General features: G+C 33.7%; 2 protein-coding genes across 3 annotated transcripts in view; one reads left to right on the top strand and one right to left on the bottom strand.

Moving 5' to 3' along the window:
• Positions 1-4,504, top strand: part of LOC128209165 (leucine-rich repeat-containing protein 74B-like) — a 40,643-nt gene extending 36,139 nt beyond the window's left edge. For both annotated transcript variants that reach the window (XM_052913070.1, XM_052913071.1), the window contains 7 exons: positions 277-370; positions 985-1,034; positions 1,193-1,274; positions 1,643-1,728; positions 2,107-2,301; positions 2,515-2,610; positions 2,777-4,504. In XM_052913070.1, coding sequence (XP_052769030.1) covers positions 277-370; positions 985-1,034; positions 1,193-1,274; positions 1,643-1,728; positions 2,107-2,301; positions 2,515-2,610; positions 2,777-2,938 — 765 coding nt within the window. In that variant the 3' untranslated portion in view covers positions 2,939-4,504. The remainder of the gene's footprint in view (positions 1-276; positions 371-984; positions 1,035-1,192; positions 1,275-1,642; positions 1,729-2,106; positions 2,302-2,514; positions 2,611-2,776) is intronic.
• A 620-nt stretch (positions 4,505-5,124) lies between these two features.
• Positions 5,125-19,336, bottom strand: part of LOC128209692 (two pore channel protein 2-like) — a 48,250-nt gene continuing 34,038 nt past the window's right edge. Inside the window, exons 5-19 of the mRNA XM_052913854.1 lie at positions 15,272-15,391; positions 14,754-14,876; positions 11,436-11,536; positions 10,661-10,787; positions 9,948-10,149; positions 9,487-9,631; positions 8,861-9,025; positions 8,541-8,605; positions 8,254-8,335; positions 7,868-7,937; positions 7,220-7,445; positions 6,987-7,077; positions 6,617-6,739; positions 6,162-6,331; positions 5,125-5,671 (exon numbers count right to left, since the gene is read on the bottom strand). Of these exons, the coding sequence (XP_052769814.1) occupies positions 5,544-5,671; positions 6,162-6,331; positions 6,617-6,739; positions 6,987-7,077; positions 7,220-7,445; positions 7,868-7,937; positions 8,254-8,335; positions 8,541-8,605; positions 8,861-9,025; positions 9,487-9,631; positions 9,948-10,149; positions 10,661-10,787; positions 11,436-11,536; positions 14,754-14,876; positions 15,272-15,391 (1,938 nt within the window). The 3' untranslated portion in view covers positions 5,125-5,543. The remainder of the gene's footprint in view (positions 5,672-6,161; positions 6,332-6,616; positions 6,740-6,986; positions 7,078-7,219; positions 7,446-7,867; positions 7,938-8,253; positions 8,336-8,540; positions 8,606-8,860; positions 9,026-9,486; positions 9,632-9,947; positions 10,150-10,660; positions 10,788-11,435; positions 11,537-14,753; positions 14,877-15,271; positions 15,392-19,336) is intronic.

Genomic DNA, 19,336 nt, shown 5'->3' with positions numbered 1-19,336 from the left:
CTTGAACGCATATATTACTTTCATTTCTCTGTGTGTATAGTTTATCTATGTGCTATACATGCTCGAATACTAAATGTGTTTACATTTGACCTATTGACTATGATCGACATATAAATATATATATGAATATGTATCAGCTTTTGCAATGATCAAGGGTCATTTCGACTTATTTCATTGAAACCATGTATTTTGAATGTTTGAAATGAAATAAAATCTTGTTCTTGTTCTTGTTAAATTGATAATTAATCATTAATTGCAAAAAGTTTTGTTTTACAGAAATTGTCAAATACCAAAATTGGTTTGTATGAGGTTACGTTATTAACGGAGCTACTGTCTGAAAACCTGAGAATTACAACACTAGAAGCTTCTGGTACGTGGATAGTTAAATCAACATACCTTAAAATAATATTTATTTTGCTCTATCGATGTAATTTAATATTACTTTCTACACATTATAACCACGTTCCTTACAAGAAATACTCTGTTGTCCAAAATTGTGATATTTATTTCAATCTCTTACAAAGAGTGGTTACTAAAATAACCCATGTTTTGTTTTTATTAGAGTGGTTACTAAGATAACCCATGTTTTGTTTTTATTAGAGTGGTTACTAAGATAACCCATGTTTAGTTTTTATTAGAGCGGTTACTAAGATAACCCATGTTTTGTTTTTTGTTAGAGCGGTTACTAAGATAACCAATGTTTTGTTTTTATTAGAGTGGTTACTAAGATAACCCATGTTTTGTTTTTATAAGAGTGGTTACTAAGATAACCCATGTTTTGTTTTTATTAGAGTGGTTACTAAGATAACCCATGTTTTGTTTTTATTAGAGAGGTGACTTAGATAACCCATGGTTTGTTTTTATTAGAGTGGTTGCTAAGATAACCCATGTTTTATTTTTATTAGAGTGGTTGCTAAGATAACCCATGTTTTGTTTTTATTAGAGTGGTTACTAAGATAACCCATGTTTTGTTTTTATTTCAAGGTAATGATATGGATGACGAATGTGCCAAATGTTTTGCCGAAGCTTTAAAGGTAAATTGTAGTGGTACAGAAATTGATACAAAGACAATCTATATGTTTGTGCCATTTTGTCTTTTTTGCAAGTTGATTTAGTATCAGTTGTTGGATATTAGACACCTGCTGCAAATGTAAATGTTTGGTCTGAAATGCATACAATATTTTAATTTCAGTACAACCGGAAATTAAAACGACTCGATCTAAGTCATAACAAGTTCGATGAAAATGGAGGAAAATGTCTTGCCAGAATAATGGGTGAGATTTTGGTTGTGATATATTGATTACCTCTTCAAGTCTGATGGCCAAACTGAATGGCAAAAAAATCAATCTTTCTAACATTCTGATAAAAATACAAATAGTTGCGCTTAAGTAAAGTATGTTCAATAGAATATATGTCTGATGTTATCATATCTGGTGAAATTTACCAGGAAGAACTTTATGTTCGAGCAAAGTAGATCATTGCTATGGTTATATATACATTAAAAACGAATACCCCTCGTAAGACACATTTGAATATCTCATTTCTAACATAAACGTGACTAGTTTGTTGTCGCCTTTCTCTACAAATGAAAATGTAACTGATAATGTGATGTTTATTCATTATTGCCTGCCATGCTTTGTAGAGACAAATGACTCAATTGAATACCTTGACATGAGCTGGAATCATATACGAATGCTTGGAGCCATGGCATGGGGTGAAACGATATGTGTAAGAATACGTTATTCCTGTCTCCTTACAGACATTTACTAACATTCATCTTAAATGAAATGTCCTTCTAACTGATAAAACATTGTTTTTAGTGAATTTTGCTTTTCACAGCCTCGTTTTTTATCACCCAAATATCAACCCTCCAAAAATTAACGTTAACTAGAATTCATATTTTTGTAACTACGCCGATCGTATTTTAAAGATTTTGACTATCTGGTTCGAAGGTTTTCCTTGTATCGTAGTTTGTTTTCATGTTAACGGCATCTCACTTACAAAGCTGTCCCCGTGACAGCAGTTTAATAGTGTTTTTGTCTTTTATTGTTTTATTCATTACACAATCATAATTTGAGAAGTGAATACGTTTCATTTATGCTTTAGAGAAACGTAGATTTACGTAACCTAAACCTTTCCTGGAACGGTTTCGGGGATGAAGGTGCCGCTGCCATTGCTGAAAGTCTTGAGGACAACACCACTTTGGTCACACTGGACCTGTCCAACAACAGGATAGGATATGAGGGCTGCCGGGCAATGGCAAAGGCTGTCGGTGCCAACACGTCGCTACAAAAACTCGCGGTAATCAAGTGATATTCTAGGATAGATATTGTTGTAAAAAGAGACCTTGGCATCTCATTTTGCATTATTGTTTAAGTCAACACGCGCAATTGGCGAATCAAATCGCGAAAAGAATTTCCAGTTCCTCTTGTCGTTTCCCTTTCAATTACAATGACAAAACTCATAACACAATAATTGTTAAATGTATGTTAGTTTAATTTAACATCGTTTCAGCTAAGTCAGAATCCTATTACAACCCAAGGCGCCATAGAGATGCTAACACGACTGAATGATAACGAACAATCAAAACTACAGGAGCTACTATTGGAGGTAAATTATCAATTAATTAAGTGTTTTTCAAAAAAATGAACTAAGTTCACCTGAATTAATAATTACTGAATATGGTTTTCATTTCTAGTTGTTTGCTCGCAACAATGAATTGAAGAACAGTATTTGCTAGAAAAGTGTAGTGTGAATATTGTTTGTTCTTTATCAGGGAATTCAAGTCACATCTGATGCTGATGATATTTTCGAGGAAATACGTGAAACACGACCGGAGTTCCGATTTGTCCACGGTGGTCATGTGATATCGCCAGATATACTGACGTTGAAAACTGTCGATCAGCCAGAAAAAAAGTGCAGGAGCAGCAAATCTTGATGCACGTATACAAACCAGAAATATCAGCAACCAATAGCAATCAATCTATTAATATTAGAATGCGAAACCAATTAATCCAGAAACATTAGAACGCAAAACCAATCATTTGAGCAATTTTACCACGATAAACCAATTAAACAAGAATCAGTAGCACGCACGCACAATCAATCAAGCAACATGAGACCTGAAATCAATCAATCCAGGAACATAAGCAAGCACAATAATCAAACCAGCAACATAAGCACGCAAAACCATCTAATTCTGCAACATAAGCTCGCAAAAACTAGTCAGCCCAGCAATATAAGAAAGCAAAACCAGTTAATCCAGCATGATACGGTCGCACAAACAGGAATATAACAACATAGGCACGCAATACTTATCAACCCAGCAACATAAGCAAGAATCCAGAGCAGATAGCATGCAAAAATAATCATTCAAACAATATAAGCACATACAACTAATCATACCAGAAACATATGCACGCAAAATAAATAGACTGGGCAACATTAGTATGCAAAAAATAAAACCATAAACATAAACACGCAAAACCAGTAAATCACGCAAAATTTACACGAAAAACCAATCAAACCAGAAACAAAGGCACACAAACCAAATCAATCCAGCAACGTAAGAACGCAAAACTAATCATTCACGCAATATTAACACGCGCAACCCATCAATCCAGCAACATAAGCACGCAAAACCAATCAGTCCATTAAAATAAGCACGCATAAACGGTAAATCCAGACACATTTGTAAACGGCTTCATAAGCGGTTTAACCAGTTGAAGAATACTGAATGATGCAACATGACAGATCCTCATACTTGGCTTTTTCATGAAGACTTTAGATCCCTATTGTGCTTCATGTGTTTACAGACGAGTGTCGCCTTATCATTGAGTGTCATGCTAGCACATACAGAGTGATGTGTTTTATTCAACAGTGTTTATGTGTTTACGAAAATAAAAATCGTTGATATGTAATTATTTTATAAAAGTGTATGCATATATACAAATAAACAGTAATGGGCGCTGCATTATTGATGTCAGACAGGACTTTAATTAAACTAATTTTAACAAGATTTGCACGTACATGTAACCATATATCAACTTGATGAAAAGGTTTGTATTAAAAATGATTTCGTATAAGGCAAATTTCCAAATTAACACACAAAAATTATGTTTGAATCTATTTTAAAGATGCACTCTTACTCCCAAACAAGATTTACCACAATTAAAAGAATTGTTTCAATATACCGAAAAGGATGAACAAATGTCGAAAACAATGGTTCTTATGAAGGATACCTAGTGTAATTTGAAAGAAAGGTGCAGAAAATACGGATTTCTACCTTATGAGACGATAGTAGATCACAGTAAACATTTTAGTACTCACCAATCATTTAATATTTTTGCGTTTTCAGCTATTAAATACACGGTTGCAATTGTGTAATCAGTAATAAATATTTTCCATAAATGCATTATTTAGTAAGTAGTTAAAGGTTTATGATGTAAAATGTATGTTTGTTATACATGTGTTTGTATGATTTTGAATAAGAGTGTCACTTTAAGAAAACAAGTCAAACAATATGTTTTGATGTAAAATGTTCATTGCAAGGAAATATTTATATGAATAACTACTGTAAGGAGCAAAGTAGTCGAACGTTTATGCATAAACCCCGTTTAAAGGCACTGGGACAAGGCCAACGACATATAACACACATGCAAAAACAATCACCAACATAATTATATACGATATAAAAATAAGGGGTGTTTATCAAGGATTGATAGGTACCGTTGGAACAATAAGTAAAATGTAGATTATTTGGGGGTTTAAGTAGCTTTTTATTTAGATCTGATATAATATACACTGGATGAGTAGATTTACTTTTTTGTACGCACCAATTATTCGCAAACCTGTTAAATTCTCGACTAGCCATTGCAGTATGATTGTTTTTCATTCAAATGATAATACATGCTCAAGTACAGCTTTGAAATATGAAAAACTATATTTTCCCTGAAAATGAGCAATATATCAGCAATGTTGAAATTTCTTCAAGTGGCGCCATATATTTTCCAGAGATACTCAAAATGTTCACCCCAAAATACTGGTTTAAACAAGGCGTTATGTTTAAATTTTATTGAAAATAGAAATGAATGGCATAATATTGTCGATAAGGAACAATTTTTTTGCGAACTGTTTTTCAGATCAGGGACCTTTCTTTATGCATGTGAACTTTCATTCCAAACTAATTAATACAAAATAGTAGTAGTAATTTTAGAAAATCCTTAATTTCAGGGCGAAAAGTCCCTAACCAGAATTCATATCAAAGGACATCACCTATTTAAACCGGCATTGATGTACATTATCCAAGCCGATGAAAAACACAACATGACAGTTTTTCCAATAATACCACACAAGTTTGTATCTCATAGTTAAACACGTAGCCGCAATACCCATATAAATCACGTTTAAGCTGTTCTTTGGCCCCAGAAAACACGAATTTATGTTACATAAATACACATGTTAGCCCATTCTCTGTATCAGCCCCGTTATAGAGGGACCTTTCAGGCTCATTGTCATCAAATTAAAGTACTTCGTCTGTACAATTACGTCAGGAACGGTTCTGAAATGCTAAGAGACCTAAGCTTGTAGTCGTCATCGTGGTCATGCTCGTGTTCATGTTCTTCTTCCAGCTCGAACAACTGTTGAAGCAGCTGTTCTGTCTTCGTCCACCCTGGAAAAGAACACAAATAACAATCTACATTTTTTTGTATTTTACTAATGACGTTTCCAACATGAACAGGAGTCCAAAATAAATCCGGTTTGTACAGAATTATTTACCAGAAACTATTGCACTAAAAGGGGGAGTTATTTCCTGTGTTGATTTTGACCTGTTGCGCAGCCGTCAAAAGCCAAAACTACAACAGCCAAATACACAAAATAGCGCCTTTCCCCTTAAAGATTAATTTTCTATGTCAATATCAGGGTAAGTACAAAATGAATACTCTAGAATTGAGACAAAATAGCGCATTTCTCCTGAAAGTTTAATTTTCTATGTCAATATCAGAGTAAGTACAAATAGAGTACTCTAGAATTGAGACAAAATACCTTTAACATTCTTTATATATTACAGAAGAGATTTACGGACGAAATATCCTCAAAATTACTTTAAACAATATCTTAAAAATGTAATGAGCCTAATAATAACGTTGACATTAACATACCTCGCTTCTTTATATGAAATCGTATTCCATCGTAGCGTGTCAGATTCGGTCTCGTTGTGGGCAGTTGATTTCGCATTGTTAGTTTTCGGAACATACTCTTTGTATGAAACATACTATGGCTGTCCCGGCGTTCACTCGTTGGCTGATTGTCTTTGGTTATGTCCATTCCACTTAAATATAAATATTATAGTACTGAATATTGAAATGTATATTGTCAGCTTAAACGTTTTGCTTTCCGACATCGAAACAACAGGTACTGATAATAATGAGGTGCTTTTGTTGTACTAAGTACCTATCTTATTTTAACAAAACTGAAACGTACAAAGAACTATTTCTTCTATTTAGCAACTTCTAATTTGTTTTTAACCTTATGCTTAATAGAATTAATAAAAATAAGTAAAGGATTGCTAAATAAATCACTCAAAATGAGGAAATTAAAAAGAAATGAGACTCACGTCTCATCGTCGATTCCAAGTTGAAGATTTTTAATTGTCTGTTCCACTTTCGTGTCAATGTGTCCTTTCTTTGAAAATGTATATTCGTACATAAACATGTCAAGAATGAAGGCAGTAACAATGCTGAAATATAATAGAACAACATTGAAATAAACATACTTGGCAAGCCAATCGAACGCCTTCTACAAGCTAGATGTACAATTCTAGCAATAATGTTTGGTACAAAACAAACAATGCCAATAAAGAACCTTACGTTGGCATTAAACTCTTTCGAGAAAATATTCTAAGCGCGTAGATCAATATTCTACGCTTAACACTAGAATTCAAAGGTGTTCGTATTGAAAAGAATTCTTCTGGAAAGGCATATTACTTCATTACGACGACAGCCACACACAGATGGAAACTCATGAAGTAGATACGAGCAGCAATACTCGTCACTTGTACGAACCCATCACATATCACTGCGCACCAGAAAGAAAACACAAACCAAGGTTAAATGAAAAATAGTTCCGCTGATTCGGGATAAACAGACAAAAAAGGTCACTAAAGCAAATTAATACATAATTTCAGTGTCAATATAAAACGTCAAAATAAAAATATTACCATGCCAATTGTTTCCAATGAGCAGCGCGGCCAACAAAACAAGTGAACTGATGACATCATTAAAATTGAGAGAGCAGTAACGGTTAGCACTATAGACACTTCCATTAAGAGCAGGATTGTTGCAATTGAGTTGTTCTTCTGTCGGGGCCGAGTTGTTATAACCAAGATAGTGCACCTTTAAACTGAACACTTCCATTCCAATAACAGCAAAACAATAAAACACTATCTGAAATGAAAAATATAAATGCTGTGTATTTGACATACTTTAGAGGAGGAGGTAAAACTGATAATATTTAATATGGTAAAACTGGTTTGACATAAAAGGAAGTGTGTAAAAGTCACTTGAAAGACACTCCATTTTGATTTCATTTCACGATTTATAAGGTCACAAAATAACAGCAAAATTTTGGGTTGATTTTTTTAATAATAACAGTGTGGGCCTGGAAGGAACTTATAATTAGTTTGCTTCCGGTAGTTTGTGTGTTGAACTTGGATCATTGTGTCTTTGAAAATATCCCAGTAGGCATTTGTCTGTTTGCCTTTCCCCTGTAGTTTCCATTGCACGATTGAAAGAAGTTTTGCGCGTGTTGCAAGCTAAAATAATAGTTCTTATATACAGAAAATAGTCCACAAAAATCGAGTACTCACGAATAAAATTACGCAGTAAGTCAGGATAGAAAACGATACGTTGAAGACTGCGTCAAAGATTATTCTAAATCTGAAAAGGTTAATAAGTCCCTTTACTGTTTATTTTAAGATATGCTATAATTGAGTAACAACGACACTCCGGTTATTGTTGATGCATTCCTCTTTCGCAAACGAAGGTCTAGTGTATGGTATAATGGTAGTATTTACTTTTAAACTGAAATCAATAAACTATTTGCTATTATTATTGTATTGTATTTTAATCAAGTTTAAACTTGGTTCTTGTCTTGTGTCCCTAAACAGGGTTAATATTTGAACTTTCGACTACTTGGCTTGTCCCAGTATTTTTATTGTATTATTGAGAATATAACGTTCGGAGAAAAACAGACCTTTCAAATTCCACCAAACAGCGCAGGATACGGAAAATACGAAACACGTTCAACACACTGAGTGCTTCTGGATTCAATGCTCCTGTAAATAAACAAAACAAAGGCTTTCAAAGACGTACAAGGTGATACCTTAAAAAAATATTTCAATGGCTGGAAGCGTATGTAAACACTGCGCCTGTACCTATGCACGTTAGTGGTTTCAACAATGTATGTCAATTTACAAAGCTAAGGTGTTGTTATCTCTACACATAAGGAAAACTTGTAACTCAAACATGACAATTTCTTACCAGTTAAATTAAAATCAACGACAATCAGCACTGTCAAGGACATCAGAGTTATCAAAACGTCGGTCCTGAAATAAATAAAAAATGTGTCTTTTGTATTCAAGCAAAAATAATCATGATATATGAAGCTGTGATATAACAGACTTCTTTTATTAACAAACGTTATCTGATTTATATTTCTTTCAGGTTATTGATAGCATCACCGGCATGAAAACACATTATATTTATGAAGACAGAAGTTCTTCATAAGAAATGATAAGTGGAAATTGTCTGTGGAATTACGAAAAGCCTATTAATCTTTGAGTAACCATGCCAACCCTTACCAGTTTTGAATGTGATGAAAATATCTCTTTGTTCCGTATGTGTACCATTTGAGAAGAATTTCAATAAGATAAAGCGCCACAAATGCCCAGTCAAGATCGTCAATGTTAAGGCAAATTAGGGCAACGTTTGCAACAACGACCAGGTCGTAGGACAAGCTGAAATAGCTGTAAAATAATAAGGGACACAAGTAAGTTACATTTCAGAAAGTTATATCGCACTCATTAATCTCAAGTTCGAAACGCATTTTCCGTTAAAATTTCTGACTAATTTAGTTTAGGGATACTAAAACATGGTATAAGCATGCCTTGGCCATAACATGTATGGTCATGAAAAAGTAAGTTCACATTATTATTGTAAACAATATAAGATAATTGTACGACATCTAGTCCTTCTTAAGGTGTTCTTTAATCAAGCATTTGTTTTCGTTGAAGAAACTTATTCCATTGTTGGGAACTAATGTGGCGATAAAATAACATTGGAAAAATAAAGAACACGTCAAATTACTACCGCATAATAGCGATTTGCAAAATTGAATGCCAGACATTGCCGAATAGACGTGTTTAATTTTAAACTGTAAATACTTTAGGTATTGTGTATAATAATTATTTATAGTATATAACCCTACATTGTGTCCACGAACGCCCTTATGAGTTTGCTGATTTTACAGGAGTACAAACGCGGAACATAGATTTCCATAAACGTCTTTCTTTCCGACACAACCGATATCGGTACATTCAACAAGTTCGCTATGTTGAGAAACTGGCATCGACCTGAAACCGCATGGTATACGGGGATTAAATGGACGGCGATGAACAAATATATTAAACATGTATGGTTATACGACACTTGATTCATTATAAAATAAAAAGTTATATTTCACCAAGTGTCATTCTCAACGGATTTTCTTTTAATTCTTATCTGTACATAGAAACATTTTCCGGCATATCTAAGACTTAAAATGCATAATTTCTGAATACCAGCAAGTCGGTGAACTACATTTCCTACATGGAGCTACACCAGAGGTAGTATAATTTGTCGGATCAAACATGTCAAGATCTTATACTATAGAATACTTAATATGTTTACTTATAAAGCCTGTCTTGTCTGTGTCCAGAACCATCATCAACAGGTCGATTTGGTGTTTGGTCTTGCCGGGGTGCGCTAAACGAATCAACCGTACCCATGTTTTGTAGGTTACCATTTCTTTCCCGTCTACATTTATCTTAATCATTTCAAACGCCTGGTGTAGAATACTCTTCTTCCGATATGCTGCTCTCTTGATCTGGTTCTTCATGAATGACAATTCATTTTACAGTACATTAATTTAATATGCTCAGCGAAGAATCCAATTTAAATTGAACTACTCATTTTTTTTCTTTAAATTGTATATGCCTTCAAGAAAGTGTTACCTTGATATAGTTTAAGATCATATTTCTACAAAAGGGAATAGAATTACACAATACTTTCTAAATTAATTGCTAGTGAAATCGAGTTGAATTAAAAACATTATCCGTTTAAAGTCACGTAATTTGTAATAAGACAGTTGTTCTCGAAGTATTATGTGTCGTGCGTATTTATTTAAATGAACTGTGTTTTACATATGTAATTTAAACGGATATGTAAGCGTTTTTGCCTGGTTCTAGTATATGTTTCCTAGAAAAGGTTTTGGTGAGAAACAGTTTACGAAACACAAACATGTCTTCTTGTAGAAATCAGACCGTGTCCTTCGAAATCAAATTATTAACTTGCATTTAACATTTCATTAATATTTAACTATTCAGTTTGAACTATTAACCTACTTTCATGCACTCCCTGTAACTGTTGTAGGTGACGGCCAGCAAAATGTTCAGCATCAAATACAAGCACAAGATGATGTAGATGGTGAAGAACAGGCAATACCACTTGTTGCTGTCGTAAGCGGGCATCCTGAAACAGATTCAAACAAATCATGTTAAATTGGTTGTAAGTTATAGGAGTTCGGGTGGAGTGATATTTGTTTCCGCCTTTAAAGATCGGATAATGTAAACTTACCCCTGCAAGTAATAGCAACAGTTACAAAAAATACATCACAGGACTTTTCAAATAAACAAAATATTACTGCACGAATGCTGGTATTGTATACATTTAGATTTCATTTTCATTGGAAATGGATGCATGCTCAGTACTAAAATGTAATGTATCCATAAACACTACGGATGCTCAGCTTTTACAGAGCTATCAATCTTGTGAAAGACGAGTAAGCTTTTAGTTGCGAAAGGCGTATTGAAAAGTTTGTGTCAATAAATAATGACCTAATATTACAAAACAGTACCGTTTATGTTTGTTTTGTGAACAGAAAGGTGAATTAAAGTATTTGCTTAATAATTTAGTCACGTAACGTTATTTTATATTTGTGAATCAATAATAAATCTTTTTGCGATTAGGGTGGTAATTTATATTATGACGAAAGTCTGTTGTTTAATTGGTGGATGTTGGATGTATGAACAGCAGCTGGGCTGTATGATGTTTCTCGAAAGCCAAGGAAATGTGGTCTTTTGACAGACAAGAATTAATTAGAAGTATTAAAATACTAACATTACATCGGGGTTATTTGCCGTGGTTACCAAGATATAGAGTTGCCAGAAGCTCTCCACGTAGTTCTTAAAATAAGGCGTTCCATCGGGAAAAATCAAATCCTCTCTGAAATATAAACAAATAATTGTTATTACTTACTTCACACAACCGATTATCATTTGTGAATGATGACAAACCTTCTTCGCCGTTTTTTATATCAGAATTTCAGAGAAAACACTATTTGGAACTTAAAACAAATAAATGAAAAAAATAGAATCAAGAAAATCGTGTTAATACTTTGGGTGATATTCCGTTAAAGTATATATCGTTTACCAAAGAACAAAATTCACCAAACATCTAGGACAAAGTCACGAACTAACCGTACATTCTAAACACGAGCAAGCCATCATGTAATAGTGTTATAATTTAGCTTAGGTAGAAGTAATTTATGGACAGAACAGAACAGAATATGTATTTTACTTTAGCATGTATAGCTCATTGTTATAAACACAAAACTAAATCAAATATTGCATTTTGGAAAAATGATAATGAAATCAAATATAAAAATAAATAAAGTAAAATTAGTTCATCTTATTAAAAGAGGGTTATTATTAGAATAATGTTATGATCTAAATTTTATCAAACTTCGATTTTTAACATAAAATCTTATCTGGTGATATTATTATGTCTACCAAGTTCAATATCTAAATTATGGGAGGGAGATCTGAGTTTAGCTTAAATATTTCTTTACATGTTGTATTTGATAGTTTCTAGTAAAACAATGTACATTTTTGACAATCCTTATACAAATACAAGTATGACTGTGTCTCCATTGTAGCGCACCAACCTGTAGTATACATATCTCGTCATTCATCGCTGAAACACATGCACAAATACAGACTCGGGAAGTTTTTACTTTGTAGGTTATCATTTAGATCCTTGTATTGCTCCTCGAGAATACAATAATTAATTGCCAGAGAATACAATTGTGTCGTTTCTCATGGTATTACTTAAGTAAATACTTAATAGTACGAATGTAACACTCAATGTATATTGGAAATCTGATTAGCTATCCACTAAGCGACAAGGAATATGTAGAGCGTTTAACGTTTAGTACCCACTTGTAATATTTGCTATGAGCACTTTCTATAACCTCTGCCTGAATCTAACCCCATACTTCTGAATTATATTTTAAGATAGACAAAACGAAGAAATCACTTTAGCAAGGCCTTAAATAAATTCATAGAGTACATGGCTTTGTCCGCCAGTGTGCTAACACCCTACATAAAATATCCACGACTGGAAGATACAACAGCGAAATAGTTAAACGAAATTGACAACATCAATAGCTTAATCATTACGTCCACCCTTAATAAACACCATTATCTGACTCTTTATTGACCATCAAACTCTATTTTCTACAATAAGTGCTTTATGATTCTTGCTTTCACTCCCTAGTTAATTGCAAAATAGCTGCGTCTTCTACAAACAGCAATGAGTTTACTGATATGTCATCAATTAACAGGGACCAGCCTAGCAGACCTGCATTTGACCTTGCTGTAAATTAAGTTCAACAGCATTGAGGAAAAGAAAGAAGAAACTCGGAGAGGTTATTTCCCTTTGAAACTAGCCAATGCTACTGTCATAGAAATCAGACTGTTTTATACACATTTTCACCTCACTGTACATCGAATTCAACATTGACAAAAACTGTCCATTAACACCGAGTATAGTTTATACTTATAGCAAAAGGGCCCCTATCAATGCCATCATTTGCTTTGCGGTATTCAACAAATCAGAAATACATTTTGTTCTTCTTTCCTAATTGCCTTTGTATGAGAGAGATAAGTATAATATCAGGATTAATCGTACTGTAATTGCTTTTTAAACCAAATTGAGCATCAGTCAAAATATTGTGCACTACAGACCACCTTTTAAGTCTGACATTAGGAAAACGGTACATTTTTTAGCTAAACAACTTGAGAGCTTGCAACCGCGATAATTAAAAGGATTGCATTTATCTCCATTTCATAGATATGAATTATTGACCCCTATGCCAATGATCTGGAAATAGTTGTGTATATAGACCATTTACAATACGATTGTAAATTAATCCTAGGGGATTAATTATTATATATATTGATGCTTTCAAATACTAAGTATATTATCAAGAGAACAGGCTTTACTGCTGCCTTATTTCTTAACATCATTTATAATTTCCTGGTAAATATCGATATCCTGAAAATATGGCTTACTTTTGTCATCGGCTTAACCTCTATATTCGAAATTTCGTTAAAACAATATTTATTAAAATAACTCCATTACAATGTATACACAGTTGCAGCATAAACATAAGTAAGTTGCATGGGTAATCTTCATGAAAAATAGACATATAGTCTCTCAATTTCTATTTGTCTTACTCTTAAACGTCTTCAAAAATAAACTAAGAGGTGTTGTTTTGCATATTATTCATTTCTTGCATCGGTCCAAATTAAAATAGTATTTGGATTTTCTATACCGATATTTATATTGCAATTTATATATAAACAATATATATTCGTTAGGAAATTAAAGGAAGTACAAAGTATATACTCCTCACGTATGTCACATACAAAATAGACGAAATGAAGAATATCTGTAGAACATATTTTTTATAGAAAAACACCAAGGCAATATTTTCGCCTATTACATCGCACTATCACTCTCTGTCGTACTGGTACATTCTGACGTCTACACATTGTATTGACAATACACTTGAATACGGTTTTTACAGATACTATTTATTTACTATTTGTAGCTATCAGTGAATATGATATATTGTCATTAGGAACATCAAAAGAATGAGTTAATTAACGGAGGATTGTACAAAGGCGTGTTTTTGTTCGGTGTTATGAAATAAATATTGACCTTCTGATCTGCTTTGCCTTGGTCGACAGTATCTCAAGTTCACTTAATGTCATCTTCAAGGCAGCCAATATTTATATAATGTGCTATACCGCTAACTATATCTACTATGCCGTAATAAAGGCTACGTCAAAATGTCGACATGTATCTTCAAAGACACAACAGGCGAACACAAGGATGCTGTGTGTCATGGTTGAGGTGTTGTGCAGCTTTGATCCCTGTGTCTTGCAACAAACAATACGTCACCTTAGTGCAATAACTCAATAACTGCATATAGATATATAAGCAGATATTGAGTTCTTGCACTAAGGTAACGAATAGTACAATAATTGGCTTCTGGTCCTGTCCCTTAAGATTTCGTTGCATGGATATTCGAATGACAGAACGATATGGCAATAAAATAATGAACACTAAAGGGACAAGCAGAACAAATACTTGCCTAGCTTGGAACATTTTCATGGCCACCAGGGCAAATACGATAATCAGGAAGTAGAAAAGGCCAATGACGTGCGCGATCTGTTTCAATGTTATCCGGATGTTGCTCCATGCCCTTTTTAACTGAACAAAGCATAATACGTAAATAATAAACAACTACTATGGCATAAATTATATTGAAACTGTAAAATTGTGAATCGTTTCTTCATAGCATTTTGTATATTAAGAAAAATATATATATATAAATAAATAGATTATTGCGATCAAGTGCCATGTGAATGTAAACAGTTTGATGGAAAGTATAAATAATGCGCTCATTGACCTATGACCTTCATTATGCACTCATTAAAGCTTTAAAACAGCAAAAACTGGTCAATAAATGTGAGTTGCAAAATAATTATGACACTACAATATAATAAAATAACTTTGCGATAATAAAAATGCCTACGGATCAATTATCTTTTTTTTTTGAAAAACAGGCTATTATGTTGAGTTTCTTAATTAATTAAAAAACATACGTGTGTGCCATCGGAGAAGTTCATGATAAGGAGAGGTCGAAGAACGCGGGTCCAACGAACTGCAGACCACGTGGACAGCTCCACTACCAGAATGTAAGCTATCATATCCAGAGCAGTCGCCTGAAGTGCATCAAATATATATTAAATGATAAAATAGGAAACATATAATAACAGGTGATAGTCCAGAGAATTGCTCTGGTTATGAGGACAACTCCACGAAAAAAAAAGAGATCTTTTTATAAAAAGTGTTGCTTAATGTGAAACAGTGTGAAGTATTTTAAAGTGATAACATAGTAAACATAATACTATGAAATGGGAGAAGAGCCATGGTCCAGAAAATAGCTGATTTCGAGGACAACTTTCCAAACATGAAATATGATTCTATCTAAATAACCGTTGTCTAATGTACCTGGTGTGTATAAACTATATACAGTAAAAGTGATAACATGTGGTAACAGAATATAAGACTTGTCAAATATCTAGTTACGAAAACAGCTCCATGGGCAGAATGTCGGCTTTCATGTCTACAACCGTAGCTTGCAGTACATTAATGTAATAACGTGCGATTAAATAATATAGGATTGGTCAGAGGTCATGTTACTTTGATTGGTTGCTCAGAAGGACAGCTTTCCAACCAGTGTGTTAACCAACACATAACCTGCGCATGATGTAAATGCGGTATTGAACAAAACCTATAAAACAAAAACAAGAAGTTATTTTACATTGTCATCGTATCTTTTTCTCTTATTTGCAATACAACGAATAAGGTTATCTCGTTTTATAATACAGCTTTCAGAAAGGAGCTTCAGTATTTATATAGAACATTGATATTTTTCAATAAGACAAAGTGTTAATAACGATGGTATTTTATGGTGAAACTAGATAACTCTAAAATAACTCAAACAGCACATGGGATTATTGTTTGTTTGTTTTTTCTTTATATAGAAAAAATGTACAGCTTTACTATTCAAATTATTGGCATGGAAATAATCAAGAAATACAAGGTCAATTTGTTTTATTAATTAATGTATGAAGCTTCATATTGACAAAACTTTACGTCAAAGCATCGCTTAATCTAAAAGTGCTTCCTTTTTCATCTATTTTCTCTGTGAATAGTCTTGCTTGGATGTTATATTAAAATTACGTCGTCATCGAAAATGAGTCATTTGAAGAAAATAGATACATCTTACGAAGTATTGTACCAGTTGAATTAGACAATCACAGCAGCAGTGATATGTATACATCCTGTCCTTTCTGATAATATGACTAAATCTTCGCTTATGATGTATCAAATGTAATAGAAATTTTTTTATTGGACTATGTCTTTGATGAAGGGTTTTGATTTAGCTTACGAAACACATTATTGTAAGTGCTTTAATCATTACCATTGCTTGCTACGAGCCGACACAAGGTCATGGACTGCAAGGTCGGTAAAATACAATTCTACATTTAATTTTTAAGTTTTGTAGATAAAAACTAAACTCATCTTTGTTATGGAAACTTTCTCAGTAACAATGCTAGTACTACTCATAGTCGAACACCTTGGATATTACATCAATCCATATATTCCTAAAACCAAATATGATTTTTTGGACGGTGCCCCTCAGGGCCCGTCCTAAGTAGGCACATCAGCCGAGCAAACTACAAGCCAAAGAACGCCAGTGCGCTCAGTAAATAGTTCTCATCATTGTTTTGAATACACAGCTGATTTAAAGTGGCTGTTACATAGTTTTTTTCTAAAATGTCTGGGCGAATAGTGAGAGAAGTGGGTCATGTATAATTTATTGACAATTGGTACTGAAATCAAATTTTTATATTGATAAATCATTTCGCCAATATTGACTACTACATGGAAATAGTTCCACTACATTACTACAAAAATGCATTTGGAACTCCTCGGCCATTTTACTGTATCGATAAAAATAAATCCGTAAATGTTTCGAACTGAATACTGAAGTACATTGTTGCTAAACATAATTAATTCAATACTTTGAACTATCGAAATATTTTAAAATATATATCATACTGTAGACTCTTTAAGTAGAATCATCAAAATATGATGTGTTAATGGCATGACCCAAAATGACCCGGTTTATCCAAGATGGCGGATGAATCAACACATGTCCGTGGAATTTCCGATGTAAAATCGGATATAAGGCATCACACTCGAGTTTTACAATGGATTGTTAGTGCTAAAAAGGAGAATTAAAAATAATTAATTGAATAACATCATCACCTTGTGGTCAAATTGGCTGAATTTAACGCAATACAATTAATGACTGATATACATCTGGTGAAAGGTCACCCACGACTAAAAGTAAGTTGCAGTAAAACACGGAAATACAAACTTAGTGAAAATCCAAAAAAACAATGACGTCGTTTTGCTTCGTGCCAATAATTGTTGCAAATATTGATGTGAAAAATAATGATAATATAAATAACTCGAAATAACTTGCATCTGCGTCACAGTTGTCATCTTTCTGCATAAAACATACATTACAGTACAGTAGGTACTTCAGATTTTCTTTAAAATTGTGATATTAATGCACCAGTCAATTGTAACCACGGCCAACCCAGGTCCGGGGATATACGGGGAATAGCGGGTGAAATGGGTCGTGTTTATGCTTGTCAGGTGGCCCCACATTGCCTAGTCCAACTACACATTGCCGGGTGAATGCGGTGGTTTGGTCTGTTTTAAATACAGCGGGTAATTGGCCTTGCCTAGAGTCCCCGGGGTGCAGGGACTTTGGTGGGGATTTTACCAACTGTTCGTCTCCGCATGGCATGGAATCTAGCCGGTGTTGGCTGTACTGAAAGTCCAAGTCCCCGCTATTCCCAAGATCTGGGGGTGGTGGGGTGGGCGTGGTTACAATTGACTGACCAGTGCATAATTTGGTTCCCTTTATGCCATGTTGATCTGATTCCTACTATAGTAAAATATTTTCTTCAACTGTAACAACACTTCAATATTAAACATTGCATTGCAAAATAGGAACACGAAAGTTTCACATAATTTATCTTGAGCCAATATCATTGTTTAATCACACAAGTGTGTATAATTACACAAGTGTTTCATTAAACACTTAAATTCCGATCAGCTTCTGTCAACATAGCATCGCCATTTTGGACCTATCTAGCTGATGCGCGTCATCTTGAAGCTCAATATACATCAAGTCGAAAATTATAGATGTGTTCACTATGTGACGTGCCATATCAAAAATGGTAAAAAATCATTCAATGTACAATTATTTGAACTAAATAAACTTAGTGCTTGAAATGTCATTCTTAGCTAGGAGAAAAAAGTTGGATGTGGACATGAAGACTCGCAAAAACAAAACTTGTCCAAGACTCTGAAGTTGCTGTTTATTTGGACTAGTCAAGTATTAAACTTTTCAACAAGATAAAGTTACTATAAATGATCCTGGCATTAGGACATGGAGCTAGCCTGTCTGTATTATCTGGATGGTGCTAAGCCCCTGGTGAGCCTTAAAGCCTTGATTTGAAATCTGCCACTTATTATTCTCTATCATTGTCTACACATTTTTTAGGTAAGTGTAAAATACAGTATCTTCTTGTATGTTAAAATTAACAATGGTAAAAGATAATGCATAACTTAATTGTGCATGCTGGGGATATCGATATTGTATACATCATCAGTAACATGCATATAGCTTTACGGATATTAACAGTGTTTAAATAGCTCAAAAGGGTCTTACTCAATGAAAAAAAATCATAATACTAGAATGTAGACAGGATTTTGACATTTTTTGGCAATTAATTAAATTCAAGGGTGTAGCCAGGCTGTACTAAATGTGAGAGGCTATGGGATGGGGAATCCCTGTAACCGTAGGAGGTTGGGGGGGGGGGGGGCTGCTCCCCACGGATTTTTTTAAGTGATTTTTAAGGCTGTGTTAGATATCTAGCACAGAGAAACAATGCTTTCTATAGCTGATCTACCCTTTAAGGTTTTATTCTGATGTCAAAACATAACCCTCGACTTTGATGCCATGTTTGACCATTTTTTTTCATTTTTTCAAATTGATGTTACGCATGTGTGTAAGTGTG

Source organism: Mya arenaria, chromosome 11 (genome assembly GCF_026914265.1).
Source record: "Mya arenaria isolate MELC-2E11 chromosome 11, ASM2691426v1".
NCBI lineage: Eukaryota > Metazoa > Mollusca > Bivalvia > Myida > Myidae > Mya > Mya arenaria.
The sequence above is the reverse complement of the archived record's forward strand: the minus strand, read 5'-3'. Positions and strand labels throughout refer to the sequence as shown.